General features: G+C 39.3%; 1 protein-coding gene across 1 annotated transcript; it reads right to left on the minus strand.

Annotated features, from left to right (window-relative positions):
• Nucleotides 1–2,344: 2,344 nt before the first annotated feature.
• Nucleotides 2,345–3,241, minus strand: LOC127676175 (vomeronasal type-1 receptor 4-like). The gene has a single exon (XM_052172129.1). It carries the CDS (start codon nt 3,239–3,241, stop codon nt 2,345–2,347), a length of 897 nt encoding a protein of 298 aa, XP_052028089.1.
• Nucleotides 3,242–18,332: the final 15,091 nt, after the last annotated feature.

The raw sequence follows: 18,332 nt of genomic DNA on the forward strand, positions 1-18,332 counted from the left end.
CGAGATGGGGCTTCATTCCTGATGTATCAAGGTTTAGTGCCCTCACTCCTTGGGTGATTTAACCTGACTCACATTTAGCCATACAATAACACCAGGATTAGTGATATAGCTCAGTGTCAGTAGCATGCAGGAGGCCATGGGTTCTAGGCCAGCATCAAATCAAATGAGGTGGCTTATGGCCAGAAACCCAGGATTGAAGGGTAGAAACAAGAGGACCAGACACTCAACATCATCCTCTGCACAGAGTTTGAGGCCAGTGTAGAATGACTGACACTCTTTAAAAACATACACCATCCCCCCGCCCCCCAAATCTTAATACTCAACTCTGAGAAAAGTGACTTGGCAGCTCATAACAACCACATATTCCCCGTGAATCAGAAGTCCCCTCTGTGACAGAGAAGAAAATGGGCATCTATATGTGCAGTAATTATTTCCTGTGGCTCATATCTGGGGTCGGCCTGAGGATTGAGTTTGTCCCTGGTGCACAGCACTGAGGAGCTGTGAAGTAAGCACTTCCCGCCTGCCCTGTGGGAGGCGCTGAAGAGCTGTGCAGCCAGCACTCCCTGCTGGCCCTTTTGGAGGCACTGTGTAGTTGAGTGTTCCCTGTTCCCTGATAGTCCCTTAGCAGGAGGTGGGGAGGAAGTTTTGAGGGCATGGGGTCCCCAAACTTTGCCAATAAGGAAGTCAAGAATTTTGCTGGCCTTGCAGCCAGTTAGAAAGTGATGGTGTACTGCCCCCTTGTGGCCACTCTGCATTAGCTCTTTGTCCATGACCTCAGGAAAGCCTGTGTTCAAGTAGGGGAAGAGAATCCTTCCTTAAGTTGGCTTGTTTCTGCTAGCTCATAATTCAGTTATCACATTTATACTAATCTGACACATGGCTAGTTTCCTCTCCTCTATTTTGCTGTAAGACTTCCTGAGTGTCTTAGAAGCAAATCTCCCTACACCAGACTCTTTCTCAGACTTCCTCCCTCTGTGCAGAAGTCCCACCTTACAAATCTGCTCTTTGATAGATAGAGGTCATGGGCTATTTATTTAAAAAAATATTAATGTATTCTTAGGCATAGAAGGACAGAGACACATCATCACACAGTGTTCAAAGACATCCCTAATAGCTATGAAAAGCAAAAGGTGGAAGGATGGATCCCTTCTTAGCTATCACTGTGCCAAGTCAGGTAAACGAACTGGATCTGTGAATCAGTTGTAAGAGTTCCCCATGACAATAAATGGTGCTGTTTCATGAATTCCATCCACAAAAGAGGGGAGTTTTCTTTGAAGTTAGTTTTATTATACAGGAGTTTGATTTCATAATCTGCATGATTTTTTTTTTATGATGAGATATTTCCCATGATAGAAAAGGAAAAGAAACACCTGATCCAGAGAATATTTCAGAAGTCTTGCAGCTATGAGGGGATTCCATAGTGTACCAAAACATCACCTGACTGCAGGTTTAAGAGTTCAGGTAACTACCCTAGCAGTGCTTGTTGGCTGCTGTGTAACTGTTTTTTCCCCCCTTTTGAGGAGAAAAAGTTAGAAGGTTTTTGCCAATACCCACGTGGACTTTGGGGTTCAGGCAGAGGTTTGGGGAGCACCATGGCTGGATGATCTCAGTTGTCCTTTCCATGTCCTTTCCAACCAGACTTGATCGCATAAATCAAAACAAAATAGAAAAATCAGCCTGTGGGACCTCAGATTATGGGGGCCTTGGGCCTTTGGGATGATATCAAAGGTTGGGATGAACTCATCTAGTCCTGCTTGAACCAGAGATCCTGTTGGATCCTCATTGTGAGCCAGTTTCTGTCCCAAGTCTGCTCTGCCCTTGGGATATGATGGTACCACAGCCCACCTGCTTTACCTGAAGCACTGAAGCTTAGCCTGGTAGGTGGTTTAACAGGATCTCAGCCAATGTGACTTCAGGATAAACAACCTTCTCTGGAGACAATTTATAGTGAATTAGCTCTCTTTATTAGGGGTGAAGAACGGCTGTTAAACACTGGTGTGTGGGGAGTGTTTGGGGTTGAGTATACATCACTGCCAGAGGCTGAGGTGCTTGAAATTCTTCGGTTATGTGAAGAAGAACTCCAACTGGTAGCTGGGCTTGTCTTAATAAGGAGATAGGAAGTTTAATGCAAAACCTGGCCACCAGGATCCACGACTATATTGTGTGACAGACGTGGATGTTGTATAGGCTACATACAAGGGTCCATCTCTGGAGAGGAGGGAACAGTCCTACTCATTCCAGTCTCAGGCTTAGATTCTCATGGGTTGGACACATCTTGACCTCACTCTTGCTCCAGACTTGCTACCCTGGTCACATGGCTTTGCAGCCCCACCATGAAGGGTCTTCAACAAGGACTCTTATGATCCCTAAAGATCAACAGCAAGGGAGAAATGGTGGGGAAGCTTACAGTCAGAACTTCTTTAACATGCCTCAAACAGAAACGAGTGTTCACAAAAGAAATGTGAAAGAAAGGACAAATACAGTCTAGAAGATAAAAGGTCACAAATGTGACCACCAGCATGACTGTAGTGTGGGATGCTCTGGTCTCAGCACAGGCTCTGAGCTTCTGATTGTGGTTGTGTATATAGTGCATTCTCTGGTGGTGTCTGTTCAGGTGAATCACCATAGAGAAACTGGTCCAGATCATGATGCTGATGAATAAAATGTCCTGGGCAAACCGCAAGAAGCTCATGCCAACACTGACATCAGAGAGGGAGCAGACCCACTTACCTTTAGAATCAGTGCCATTGTGTGTCTTCTGTGGACCACTGGCATTCATTGGAATGTACGCATTATTTAAGACACTGAAAAACCAGCAACTGTAACAAGAATATCTCATGACCTTGGGGGATATTTCTCTGAGCATGACCCTAGCCCAATTACCAGGAACAAGAGTGACAAACCGGTATGTGCTCAGGGCACAGGTAGAACACATGTTTGTGCTTCGAGCCACCATGTGAAAGAAGTATGAAAGTTTACATGTGAGGTCAGTTGGAGGCTTCCTTGGAGCCAAAACTGTAATATGGTTTGGAAATGTCAAGAGGAGAATGAAAACATTGGCCACAGCTAAGTTTGATAGAATGACATGAATGGGCCTCAGATGAGAGTCAGCCGAAATTGGAGAGAAATTATGAAGAAACACAAGAATGTCGCCCACAGTCCCAACCCCAGCCTGGCAAAGCAAAGGTATCTGAAGAGCCACTTCTTCTGTAGTTTTCAGGGTTTTATTTTGAGACAACATGGAGATGGCTTCACTGGATCAGGCAGGACACTGTTGTCTTCAAGAGTCTTCCCAATTATTTGAGGTTTTCATTTTGGAGTCTTTTATCTCAAGAATGTAGCCCTGCTTTGTCACTACAGGAGTTTTCTCTGAAAAAAAAGAATATTTAATTTACACTTATTTTGCTTCCTTTCCATCATGATGAAATTTTGCATGGGATGCAACTCTATCTATATTGGTCAACAACATAAACATATAAGTCTACACATCATGGGCTCTGTATGTGTATACATGAACATCTGTAGACATGAGTGCATTTTTGCTCCATTGGAATTCAATATTATCTTTCATAACAATGTGATAAAATATACTAATTTGTTGTTGGAGAGATGGCTCTAGTCTGCTCATATTTGAGGAACTGTATTTATGTATTTTTGATCAAACAAACAGGCAGAACAATCATATTCACAAGATGATTAAATATTCCAAAATATAATTGAGAGATGGGGACATGGGTCAGTGGTGAAGAACACTGGCTCCTCTTGCAGAGGACCCGCACTCCATCGCCAGCATCCATGTGACCCTTATAACTGTATGTAACTCCAATTCCAGGGACCTGGCACCTTCACATTCATACATGCTGTCAAAATACCAGTGCATATAAACTAAAAATATATAAATAATTTTAACAAATGATAATAAAAAATAATATTGTTACTTTATATAAGAACTTGAATCAAGATCTTTATATAGAATGTTATAAAAATGTTTCCTTACAACAATCCAACCTGTGTTGAAATAATTTTATAGTACTCATAATTGTTTAGAATACAAAATACTTGTGAAAAAGTCAATAGCTTTCTGTTTATAAAGAACATTATTGATATACACATGTAACATCTATGTGGATCTCCCTATGTGGAGAAAACTGAGAGACCCAGGCATATCACTGATTCACAAATGTTCACATTTTAACTGTATTTCTTATGAATCTGGTGCTGGAATTATACTGGATAAATGTCTAGCTTTTATCAATAACAATAAAAAAAAATTACTGTCACCTCTGTTAAAGTCTTTGCATACAGACATTTTTTTAAAACTCAGATTTTGAATGCTCCTGTTTAGTCTCCAACTTACATGGTTTATGTTGATTTTTATAAAAACAATAAGCTTTTATCCAACAACTAAAAATCTGTCATATCACATATGGAAGTCACATTAAAAGACATTTTCAGATGAGTGCTGCACCATGACATAGACATTTCTTTTGCCTAGAGAAATCATTGACAAAATTAGGTAAACTGTGGAGACAAAAACATTCCTTCTAATGATTAATGTTGGTTTCAGAATATACTGGACTGTAGGAAGGAGAAGGGAACTTTAAGCAGAAACATAAAGCTGCAGGAATCTTACCTACCACAAGGATGGGGTTTACTCACAGGGATGAAGGCCCGCTCCTAGTCAGGTACTGGAGAAACAGCTCTGATTTCCTTTCCTGTTGAAGATCTTTTCAGTGTATCTGTTCCCTAAGACAGATCCAAAGGAATGGTGAAGTCCCATATTTTCCAGAAAGTGCTGTGCAGATGGCTGAATGAGGCGAGATATCAGAGCCCATAAAGGGACAATGACTGGTCCTGCCATCCCTCAGAGAGTCCATTGCTGTGTCATCTGTGTTGTTATTGGGCATATCTTTATACAGATTCTAGAATACCTCTAAAAGAAAACACATGTATCCCCAGTGCAAATCAATATGCTTTCCTTCTGGTAATCCCAAGTCCCAAGAGTTTGTCAGAGCAGAGCGAGTACAGCAGAAGTTAGAACAAGTTTCCTTGCTTTCTTTGGGGAAATCTAAGTTCAGAATTGGTGTTGTGGAGAAGTGTACTACCAGGGAGATCAAGAGATTTGTTAGGTGTATTTCCAGGAGCTGCATTACACTATATACATTTGGAGCTGCATTACACTATATACATTCACTGTTGCAAACTTGTGCTGACATCAGAAAGCCAATCAGCATGTTATCTCAAGTCCTGCATTTTCCTATTCTTGGACAAGGACATTTTAGTTTGACAAATCAAGCAGCAGAAGCCTGTGTTAACTCATATGTCCTTGGGTTATTCCAATGTCCATTTGCTTTGAGGTAGATCATGACTCATTTTCTAATACACCATGAAGTAAGACTTGAAAACTATGTGATGGTGACAGTCTAAAACTCTTCTGTTTAGGTGAAGAGAGTGGTTGAGGCTAATGGTAAGAAAATTAATGGATAAAGTCACCAGAGAGTCTAAGATGGTACATGTCAGTTTATCTCCTACAATCCCCAGGGTATATCCTGAGGATACTTGCCTAATCACTTCTGAAAATATAGATAAACCCCTAGCCAAACTAACCAGAGGCAACTGAGACAGTATCCAAATCAACAAAATCAGAAATGAAATAGGAGACAAAACAGCAGAAACTGAGGAAATTTAAAACATCATCCTATCCAACTAAAAAAGCCCATACTCAACAAAACTGGAATATCTGGATGAAATGGACAATTTTCTAGTCAGATATCAAATACCAAAGTTAAATAAGGATCAGATAAATGATCTAATCAGTCTCATAACCCCAAAAGAAATAGAAGCAGTCATTAATAGTCTCCCAGGACCAGACAGGTTTAATGCAGAATTGTATCAGACCTTTAAAGAAAACCTAATACCAATACTTTGCAAATTATCCCCTAATTAGAAATGGAAGGAACACTACCCAATTCATTTTATGTAGCCACAATTACTCTGACACCTAAACTGCACAAAGACCCCAAAAAAGAAAGAGAACTTCACACAAAATTTCCTTATGATTATAGATGCAAAATGCTCACTGAATTCTTGCAAACTGAAACCACAAACACATCAAAACAATTATCTATCATGATCAAATAGGCTTCATTCTAGGGATGCAGGGATGGTTTAATATAGGGAAATCCATCAGCATAATCCACTGCTCAAAGGAAAAAAAAAAACACATGATCATTTCACTAGATGCTGAGAAAGCATTTGACAAAATCCAACACCTCTTCATGATAAAAGTCTTGGAAAGATCAGGAATGTAAGGTTCATTCCTAAACATAGGAAGAACAACATACAGCAAACCAGTAGCAAACATCAAACTAAATGAAGAGAAACCTGAAGCAATCCCACTAAAATCGGGGTCTAGACAAGGCTGCTCTCTCCATACCTATTTAATATAGTACTTGAAATCCTAGCCAGAGCAATTAGTCAACAAAAGGCGGTCAAATGGATACAATTTGGAAAGGAAGAAGCCAAAGTATCACTATTTGCAGATGATATGATAGTATACTTAAGTGACCCCAAAAATTCCACCAGAGAACTAAAGTTGATGAACAACTTCAGCAAATTGGTTGGATATAAAATTAAGTCAAACAAATCAGTGGCCTTCCTGTACACAAAGGATAAACAGGCTGAATAAGAAATTAGGGAAATGATACCCTTCACAATAGTCACGAATAATTTAAAATACCTTAGTGCGACTCTAACAAAGCAAGCGAAACATCTGTATGACAATTTCAAGTCTCTGAAGAAAGAAATCAAAGAAGATCTCAGAAGATGGAAAGAGCTCCCATGCTCATGAATTGGCAGGATTAATATAGTAAAACTAGCTATCTTGCCAAAAGCAATCTACAGATTCAATGCAATCCCCATCAAAATTCCAAATTAATTCTTCATAGAGTTAGAACAATTTGCAAATTCATCTGGCATAGCAAAAAACCCAGAATAGCGAAAATTATTCTCAACAATAAACGCATTTCTGGGGCAATCACTTCAAGCTGTGCCACAAAGCAATAGTGACAAAAACTGCATGGAATTGGTACAATGACAGCCAGGTAGATCAGTGGATTAGAATTGAAGACCCAGAAATGAATCCACACACCTTTGGTCACTTGATATTTCACAAAGGAGGTAAAACCATTCAGTAGAAAAAGACAGCATTTTCAATGAATGGTGCTGTTTCAACAGGCAGTTTGCATGTAGAAGGATGCAAATCAATCCATTCTAATCTCCTTGTACTAAGCTCAAGTCCAAGTGGATCAAGGACCTACACATAAAACCAGATACATTGAAACTAGTAGAAAATGAAGTGAGGAAAAGCCTCCAGTACATGGGCACAGGGGAATTTTCCGGAACAGAGCACTAATAGCTTATGTTCTAAGATAAGAATTGACAAATGGGACCTCCTAAAATTGCAAAGCTTCTGTAAGGCAAAGGACACTGTCAAAAAGACAAAATGGCAACCAACAAATTGGGAAAAGATCTTTACCAACCCTACATCCGACAGAGGGTTAATATCCAAGATATACAAAGAACTCAAGAAGGTAGACTCCAAAGAGCCAAATAACCCTATTAAAAAGTGGGATACAAAGATAAACAAAGAATTCTCAACTGAGGAATACCAAATTACTGAGAAGCACCTTAAGAAATGTTCAACATCCTTAAGTAATCAGGGAAATGCATATCAAAACAACCCTGAGATTCTACCTCACACCAGCCAGAATACAATGGCTAAGATCATAAGCTCAGGTGACAGCAGATGCTAGCAAGGATGTGGAGAAATGGGAAAACTCCTCCATTATTGGTGGGCTTGCTAGCTGGTAAAACCACTCTGGAAATCAGTTTGGCAGTTCCTCAGAAAACTGGATATAGTACTTCCTGAGGACCCAGCTATACTACTCCTGGGCATAAACCCAGAAGATGCTCCAACATGTAACAAGGACACATGTTTCACTATGTTCATAGTAGCCTCATTCATAATAGCCAGAAGCTGGAGAGAACCCAGATGTCCCTCAACAGAAATGAATACAGAAAAATATGGTACATTTACACAATGGAGTACTACTTGGCTATTAAAAACAACAAATTCATGAAAATTTTAAGCAAAGGAATGGAACTAGAAAATATCATCCTGAGTGAGGTAACCCAATCATAAAAGAACACACATGGTATGTGCTCACTGATAAGTGGATATTAGCTCAGAAACTCGGAATACCCAAGATACAATTCACAGACAAAATAAAGCTCAGGAGGAAGGAAGACCAAAGTGTGGATACTTTCATCCTTAGAAAGGGGAACAAAATACCCATGGGAGGACATACAGAGGCAAAATGTGGAGCAGAGACTGACGGAATGATCACCTAGGGACTGCCCACCTGGGGATCCATCCCATATACAATCACAAAACCAGATACTATAGTGGATGCCAACAAGCACGTGCTGATAGGAGCCTGATATAGCTGTCTCCTGAGAGGCTCTGCCAGTACTTGACAAATACAGGGGTGGATGCTCTCAACCAACCATTGGACTGGGCACAAGATCCCAAATGGAGGAGCTAGAGAAAGAACCCAAGGTGCTGAAGGAGCTTGCAGCCCCATTGGAGGAACAACAATATATACCAACCAGTACCCTCAGAGCTCCCAGGGACTAAACCACCACCAACATGAAAGGACCCATAAATTCAGCTGCATATGTAGCAGTCGATGATCATGTGGGACATCAGAGGGAGGAGAGGCCCTTGGTCCTGAGAAGGTTCATGCTCCATTATTGGGGAATTCCAGGACAGGGAACTGGGAGTGGGTGGGTTGGTGAGCAGGGGGAGGAGGCATGGGATAGGGTGTTTGCGGAGGAGAAACCAGGATAGGGGATAACTTTTGAAATGGAAATAAAGATGTTATCTAATAAAAATAAGATTTGCGTTGAAAAAACATTGACGATTTCATGAAATTCCCGGGTAAATGTATGCAACTAGAAAATATCATTCTAAGTGAGGTAACCTAGTCAGGAAAGAACACACATGTTATGTGCTCACTGATAAGTGTACATTAGCCCCAAAGCTTAGAATATCCATGATATAACTTACAGACCATGTGAAGCTCAAGAAGAATAAAGACCAAAGTGTGAATGATTCAGTCCTAATCAGAAGGGGGAACAAAATAATTATGGTAGGGAGCGATGTGGGAGGGTTAGAGGAAGATAAAAGAGCAGGCAGGATCAGGTGTGGGAGGAGAAAGGGGAGAAGTACACAGGGTCTTCGATAGTTTTAACATGAACGGAGTTCTATTTTGTTAAAGGCATTTTTTCAGTATCTAATGTGATTTTCTTTTAGTTTGTTTATATAGTGGATTACATTGATGGGTTTCCATATACTGAACCATCCCTGTGTCTCTGGGATGAAGCCTACTTGATGATGGTGAATGATTATTTTGATGTTTTCTTGGGTTCGGTTTCTGAGAATTTTATGAAGATTTTTGCATTTATTTTCATAAGGGAAATTGGTCTGAAGTTCTCCTTAAGTTTTTGTGTGGTTTGGGTATCAGCATAACTGTGGAACCATAAAAGAATTGAGTAATGTTCCCTCTGTTTCTAGTTTGTGGAAGAGTTTGAGAATAATTGATATTAGGTCTTCTTTGAAGGTCTGATAGAATTCTACACTAATACCATCTGACTCTGAGCAGGTTTTTTTTTTTTTTAAGTTGCAATACTGTTAATGATTGCTTCTATTTCCTTAGGAGTTATGGAATTGCTTAGATGGTTTATCTGATCCTGATTTAACTTTGGTACCTGGTATCTTTCTAGAAAATTCACCATTTTATCTAAGTTTTCCAGGTTTATTTTCAGTATAGGCTTTTGTAGTAGAATATGATCATCTTTTGGATTTCCTCAGTTTCTGCTGTTATGTCTCCTTCTCATTTCTGATTTTGTTAAAGTGAACACTGTCTCTGGCCTCTGGTTAGTCTGTCTATAGTTCTCTCTATCTTTTTGATTTTCTCAGAGAACCAGCTCCTGGTTTTGTTGATCCTTTTTCTAGCGCTCTTTGTGACTACTTGGTTGATTTCAGCCCTGGGTTTCATTATGTCTGCCATCCACTCCTCTTGGGTCTATTTGCTTCTTTTTTTTTCTAGATCTTTCAGATGTGCTTTAAAACTGCTAATGTATGATCTCTCCAATTTCTTTATGGAGGCACTGCAAGCAATGAGTTTCCCTCTTAGCATGCTTTTACTGCATCCCATAAGTTCGGGTATGTTGTGCCTTCACTTTAGTTAAATTCTAAAAGTCTTGAATTTTTTTTATATTTCTTTATTTCTTCCCTTACCAGTTTGTCATTGAGTAGAGAGTTGTTCAGCTTCCACCTCTGTTGGGGCTTTCTGATGTTTTCACTATTGTTGAAGACCAGACTTAATCCATCATGCTCCAATACAATATGTTGGATTAATTCAATGATCTTGTATTTGTTGAGATCTTTTGGGTGCCAAATTATATTGTCAGTTTTGGAGAAGGTACCATGAGGTGCTGTGAGGAAGGTATATTCTTTTGTTTTAGGGTGAAATGTTCTGTATATATCTGTTAAATCTATTAAGTTCATAACTTTTGCTAGTTTTACTGTCTCCCTGTTTAGTTTCTGCTTTCATGACCTGTCCATTTGTGAGAGTGGGGTGTAAAGTCTCCTACTACTATTTTGTGAGGTTTAGTATTTGCTTCTGAGTTAAGAATCGGTGTATGTGTCCTTTTCTTTCAATTCTCTGACTTCATTGGGTGTAGAGCAATGCAGACCTTGTGCACAGTGGCTCACATTCTCAGAGTTTGACTGCGTTGGTCATGCTATGTTTAAAGGGTCTTCTTTCCTTAGTGTTCTCCACCCCCCTCTGGCTCCTGCACGCTCTAGATTTCCTCTTCAAAAGACTTCCCTGATTAGATTTATACAAGAGAAATTGTCCCCCTGTGAATCAGGACCTGGCAAGGCTGAACCAGTCTGCAGGAGTGAGCCAAGTGCCTGCCAGACTTTCCACAAGGCAAAGGTCATCAGGTGAAGTAGGGCCATATTTAGAAGTACTTTCTTTTAATTCCTTAACAAGTTTAAAGGAGACGGGTTTCCATTCTAGAGCTCTGTCATTCACACTTACTATGGAAAAGCATCAACTTTTCACTTTGTTCTCTAGCCTTCTGCACTACTAGCAGAATACAGGACTGAGGGGTTTCTGCTTTTCTTGTCCCTTTTCTTAGGCTTAGATGGAGGTTGTTGAAGGGGGAACAGTAGGGATTATGATATTTAGCTGCCTCCTTTTCTAATTCAGATGTATCTCCAGGATCTAAAGGCTCTACCTCCTTGTCACCATCCAAAGTAGCGGAAGTCTCCACCAACTCTACATTACACAGGGGAGGAGGTGTTTTTGATTTCTGAGCAGTTTCTTTCTTAGCAGTTTGCGCAATAGAAGAATACCTTCTCCGGTGACATTTTCTGTACTGCAAACAGAACCTGCTGATGAACTGCGTGGTCCATTGTTTCAGCACGGGATAATGCGTGTTTGACCACAAACCACAACATAACTAACTGAGGAACTGTGCGGTCCATTGTTTCAGCACGGGATAATGTGTGTTTGACCACAAACTACAACATAACAACTGCATTATGGATCTTGTCCTTCATCCTCCTCATCCTCGGTTCCAGAATCCCGGTCTCCATGTCCTTCCTCACCCTTTCCATGCTGCCTCATCCACGCTCCCTTCATCAGGAAGCCAAGGGCTCACGGAACAGATGAAGCAGAGAAAGTCAGAGAACTGCTGCTTTTCAAAGTGGAGTCCCGTTTTAAGCAATAGCCCATGAAAAACCTGTTTATATGTAGATCTTTCACTAGAAATGTCTTGACCCATGATTAAACTATGAAACTGTCACACTGTCACTTCCTACCTATTCTTTCTCCACACTTCCTTGGCCAAAGGGACCACAGCTCCCCATGTAGGGGATTGAAAATAAGAGGGGGGAATTACCCAATCTTCCCTTTGACTTCCATGACCTGGACACCACGTAATGCTGGGGTACAGCCTGGACACAGGATCTGGGTTCTTAACTGGAAGTAGATATATCTGGAAGGTGCGTAATAAACACACACTGAGCTTTTTCAGGTACAAGCTGACTGGCAAATTTCAAGGCTTGAAGTTGCGTTTTCTCTCTCTCTCTCTCTCTCTCTCTCTCTCTCGCTTTCGCAGTCTGAGTGCATTCCTGTGCACTCTGCTTTTCTCTGTTGCTTTTCTCTTCTTGAACTCCCATATTCCTACGCCTCTGTGAGCTCTGCTCTTACTCAGACACACCTCACACACACCTTATACACACCACACAAACACACACACACACACACACACACACTCACACACTCACACACACATACACTCACACACACACACTCACACACTCACACACTCACACACTCACACACACACACATACACCACCCACTCTCTTTTCACTCACACACACTCTCATGACACTCTCCACACTCCATATTCTCTTTGTCTTTAACTTGCCTTAGTCTTTTACTGTTACTCCAAAAGCAGGTAGAAAAAAAGACATTGTGTAATCATTGCCAAATCAAATTCAAAAGAATTACCACACCACAAAAAGAATCAAGAACGGAAATTGTTCCTCACTTTAAGCTTCCCTTATTCCCAGGGCCATGGCCAAAATAATAATAAGGGCAAATGTATCATTGTTTAAACTTTAACCTTTGACTCACTGTACTTCAGTGCTCAAGCTCCAAGGTCAGCTACATGCGTTTTCCTGTGAAGCTCTAATGATAAATAGCATGGGAAAATCAGGCAGTGGCCAGAAAGACTTCTCAACTCAGCAATTCCACTAGCTTTCTGCTTTTTCATGTTATACACAATTACTCTTTTAAGAGTCCCAGAGTTTTGACTTAGTTTTACTAGTTATGATTTTATGTATTCTATATTTTCTTAACCATACATATCCAAAGGAGACCAAGGAACCACTCCCAAATGTTATACAAAACTCATTTCATAACTTCAATAGCTTTTTCCTTTCTTGGGGTCCCAATATTGTCTCTGCTTCATTATCTTAATTTATTCAAACTATTTTGCAAGTCAAACAATAATTCAAAACTATCACTGTGCAGTTTACAACATAGTGCATTGTACATTGTTTCCAACATGGAGCTCACAGCATGCACCTGGGCCATTAGGACAGTGTTGTGCTGTGCCCCTGTGCCTCAATTTTTGATTAAGAATCATTACATCAATGAATATCTAGTTTCACTGAATTCACCAGAGAAGGAGAATGAAATAGGAAAGTCAGATACAATAGAATAATTAAGTACACCAAGACCAACTGAGAACCAGTCACACACAAATGAAATCTACACAGCCTTTGTCCAGAGCTAAGGTTAGGAGAAATGAGAACAACAATTTTTACAAACAAGCTGACCACAGGCTTCTGCGATGTCTCCATCTAAGGAGCTGTGGGTAGCTTCTTATTTCTGATGTCAGGTCTCCTGCTTCACAGGGTAGCAGCACCATCTATGTCATGGGATGCTGTCTTCAGCAGGCAGCCTTGTCTTGTCCCTAATTTTAGTGGGATTGCTTCTAGTTTCTCTCCATTTAATTTGATATTGGCTGATGGTTTTCTTTGTTGCTTTTACTATGTTAAGATAAGGGCCTTGAATTGCTCATCTCTCCAATATTTTTTTGTTGTTGTTATTTTTGTTTTTGTTTTTCGAGACAGGGTTTCTCTGTGTAGCCCTGGAACTCACTTTGTAGACCAGGTTGACCTTGAACTCAGAAATCTGCCTGCCTCTGCCTCCCATGAGCAAGGGTTAAAGGTGTGCACCACCACTGCCTGGCTCCAATATTTTTAACATTAAAGGATGTTGTATTTTGTCAAAACCTTTTTTCAGCATCTAATGAAATGATAATGCGATTTTCTTTGACTTTGTTGAACAGTAAAGGGGGTATTGTCAGGAGAAGACATATCTCTAGTCAAAATTTCTAATAATGAAATGATTAGCTTCTTTTTGTTCCAGGGCTTTCAGGTGTGTTGTTAAGCTGCTAGTGTATGCTCTCTCCATTTTCTTTTTGGAGGCACTCAGGGCTATGAGTTTTCCTCTTAGCACTGCTTTCATTGTGTCCCATAGATTTGGGTATGTTGTGCCTTCATTTTCATTAAGTTCTAAAAAGTCTTTAATTTCTTTCTTTATTTCTTCCTTGACCAAGGTATCATTGAGTAGAATATTGTTCAGTTTCCATGTGTATGTGAGTTTTCTGTTGTTTTTGTTGCTATTGAAGACCACTTTTACTCCATAGTGATCCAATAGGGGCATGGGATTAGTTCGATCTTCTTATATTTGTTGAGGTCTGTCTTGTGACCAATTATATGGTCGATTTTGGAGAAGGTGCCATGAGGTGCTGAGAAAAAGGTATATTCTTTTGCTTTAGGATAAAATGTTCTCTATATATCTGTTAAATCTAATTGGCCCAAAGCTTCAATTAGTTTCACTGTGTCCCTGTTTAGTTTCTGTTTTCCTGATCGGTCCATTGAGGAGAGTTGAGTGTTGAAGCCCCCCACAATTATTGTGTTAGGTGAAATGTGTGCTTTGAGCTTTAGTAAAGTTTCTTTTATGAATGAGGGTGCCCTTGCATTTGGCGCATAGATGTTCAGAATTGAAAGTTCTTCTTGGTGGATTTTCCTTTGACCAGCAAGAAGTGTCCCTCAGTGTCTCTTTTGATGACTTTAGGTTGAAATTCAATTTTATCTGATATTAGAATGGCTACTCTGGCTCGTTTCCCGAGACCATTGGTTTGTAAAATTGTCTTCCAGCCTTTTACTCTAAGGTAGTTTTTGTCTTTGACATTTAGGTGTGTTTCCTGTATGCAGCAAAATGTAGGGTCCTGTTTCCTTATCCCGTCAGTTAGTCTGTGTGTTTTTATTGGGGAATTGAGTCCATTGATGGTAAGAGATATTAAGGAATAGTGATTATTACTTCCTGTCATTTTTGATGTTATTTTTATATTTGAGTGGTTATCTTCTTTTGGGTTTGATGAAGGAAGGTTACTATCTTGCTTTTTTCCAGGGTGTAGTTTCCCTCCTTGTATTGGAGTTTTCCTCCTATTATTCTTTGCAGAGCTGGGTTTGTGGAAAGATATTGTGTAAATTTGGCTTTGTCATGGAATGTCTTGGTTTCTCCATCTATTGTGATTGAGAGTTTTGCTGGGTATAGTAGTCTGGGCTGACATTTGTGTTCTCTTAGAGTCTGCATGAGATCTTCCCAGGATCTTATAGCTTTCATGGTCTCTGGTGAGAAGTCTGGTGTGATTCTGATAGGTCTTCCTTTATATGTTACTTGGCCTTTTTCTCTTACTGCCTTTAATATTCTTTCTTTGTTTAGTGCATTTGGGGTTTTAATTATTATGTGGCGAGAGGTATTTCTGCTCAGGTCCAGTCTGTTTGGAGTCCTGTAGGCTCCTTGTATATTCATGGGCAACTCTCTCTTTAAGTTGGGAAAGTTTTCTTCCACACTTTTGTTGAAGATATTTGCTGGCCCTTTCAGTTGTAAATCTTCACTCTCATCTATACCTATAATCCTTAGGTTTTGTCTTCTCATTGTATCCTGGATTTCCTGGATGTTCTGCGATACAAGCTTTTTGCATTTTGCATTTTCTTTGACTGTTGAGTCAATGGTTTCTATGGTATCTTCGGCATCTGAGATTCTTTCTTCCATCTCTTGTATTCTGTTGTTTATATTTGCATCTATGGCCCCTGATTTCTTCTCAATATTTTCTATCTCCAAAGTTGTCTCCCTTTGTGATTTCTTAGTTGTTTCTACTTCTGTTTTTAGATCCAGGATTTATTTGACCACTCTCTACTTGTGCATACTAGCGCTTTCCAATAGTCCTCTAATTCAACATGCAGCTATACAGCTGCTGTTTCAATCGAAAGGGTTCAACTAGAGTGCAGTAGGAAACTGGGCACCCATTACATACCATCTTGAGATTCTTCCGAGTCACAGCTTCTGTGTAGTATTTGAGAATAAGGGATTTATTTTATTTTATTTTATTTTGGCACTTGGTTTACCTATTTGGTAGTGACTGACTTGTTGCTGCTGTCTTAAATGACCTTGGTTACCCATTATTTAGTTTGTAAACAATACAGTGGAAAACAATACTTATCTTGCCATCTCAGCAATCATTAGATCCTTGTAGAAACTTAACTCCGACTTTGTCAAATGCGCATATAGAAAGAGTTAACTCCACCTGCAGTGGGAAAGTAATGTTCAATATGACTCTTCTTTTGTTTGTGCTGAAATGTCCCACATAGAAATATCTCTAGTCCTGAGCATAATGCCACTTTTGAGGCTGTACTATCTTTTGTGCTGTGATTTAAGGGGTGATGTTCTGAAAAGAAATCTTACAAAATAGAGTATTCCTTTCTATGTTCACTGTGGGTATTAAACCTTTCATTAATGATCATTTTCTTTAGCATAAATGTATGACTCACAGAAAACGAGTTGTCTTGGTGATTTTTCTATTGTTGTGGTAACTTACTGTGACCAAGGCTACTTTTTAAAGAATGTGCTTAATAGGGCTTACCAAAAGGTTATATATAATACATGATAGCAGAGCAAAGGCATGCCAACAAGAATAGCTGAAAAATCACATTCAAATAGTAAAGGAGGTAGAAAGCACAGTGGGAGTGACACAAGTCTTTCGACCATGATAAGCTTATCCCTAGTGACATACCCTCTAGGACAAGGCCACACCTCCAACACCTTCTCAAGCACTTCCACCAACTCGTACCAAACTTTCAAATCTCTGAGCCTGTAGGAGTCATGTCACTCTAACCACACTAGTCTATTAGTCCAATTTCACGGCCAGTAACATGGTGTTACAAGTTTGTTCATATATTAATGGATATCAGTACCTTGAAATGATAGGTTAGAGACATATGTAAAGGAGAATAAAAAGAGAGGTGTCAGATATTTGAGTGATTTTATTTAAATATTCAAATGTATTTTAAGTGGGGACAAAAAGAGATTTCTTAGTTCTGTTTCTGAAACCATTATCATCCCACCGCCCACCCCCAAAAGAAAAAACTAGGTCAGTGAGCTTTCCAGGTTTTCTATACTAAGTAAGGCTTATATATAGCTTATTATGAAACATAGGGACAAAGGTTAAAGTGTCTTTTCTTATATGCTCAGGCTTTTTCAAATTTCCTATGTCTTTGTCTCAAACCTACCTACTTCACACATTTTCCTGCTGTACTTAAAATGAAGAGTAACATTCTAATGAATAACCTCTAATAATAATAAAAACAGTACTTTGGGAATCAGTTAGCTTAGTCATTTATTTTGTCACCTCCAGGTCTCACGTAGCTACCCCTTTATCCCTGATTTGTTGGATATTACAAGTCATGATTTTGAGTGTGATGTGGCACAAATGAAAACCTTTCAATGGTGATGTCACTTTAACTCATAGCCATTTGCCTCAAGTGGTAATTGGTTAAAATGGCAGAGCTACATACAGAAAGAAGTAGAAAATCAATCCTATAGAATTTTTAACATTGACAAAAGACCAAAAACAAAGCAAAGCATAACTGAAACAAAACCCAAAATCCACCCGACATTCAGAAGAGCATGATACCATTCATTTAATCTCCTAAAAGCCTATTACACTTTGCTTATTTCCATGGGTTTCCATGGATTATGTATAATATTTGTGTGTGTGTGTGATTTAAAAGCATTTACCCACTTGCAAACACAATACTTAATTTGACCACATTTCTATATGTAATTATATTGATTTTCTCCAGTTTCTTAAAGTAGCAAGATAGCGTGATGAAAAATCTGTTTCTTTACATAAATAGCCTTCTTCTGAGTAATTATGGTTTCAGTTTAAATATTCCCAAAGGTAGAGTTACTGAGTTCAATACGATGAACATATTGTCTTCCACTATGCATTGTTCGCTTCAGAACAAACAGCTGTGTTCAATTATATTCGTTTCACCAAAAACTTACAAGCTTTGAATGTTCTTATTTAAGCAAAATCATTTTACTCACTAATGAAAAATATCACTATTGTTTTTATATTTCCCTTATAACTTACAAAATGTACATTTTCCTGGGTTTTATGACTGCTGCTTATGGAAAACATTGTTCATATTCTTTGCTTCATTTGAAATGAAGAGTAATATTCCAATAAATAACTTTGAATAATTATGAGACAAATACTTATAAGTATATTTTGTATAAATATTTACAAAAGACTTGTTTTATCTTAGAT

The sequence above is a fragment of the Apodemus sylvaticus genome, unplaced genomic scaffold, assembly GCF_947179515.1.
Source record: "Apodemus sylvaticus unplaced genomic scaffold, mApoSyl1.1 scaffold_227, whole genome shotgun sequence".
Lineage (NCBI taxonomy): Eukaryota > Metazoa > Chordata > Mammalia > Rodentia > Muridae > Apodemus > Apodemus sylvaticus.

Bases quoted from the DNA above. Each gene is read 5' to 3' on its own strand.
- LOC127676175 (XM_052172129.1), bottom strand. From the start codon at position 3,241: ATGTTGTCTCAAAATAAAACCCTGAAAACTACAGAAGAAGTGGCTCTT.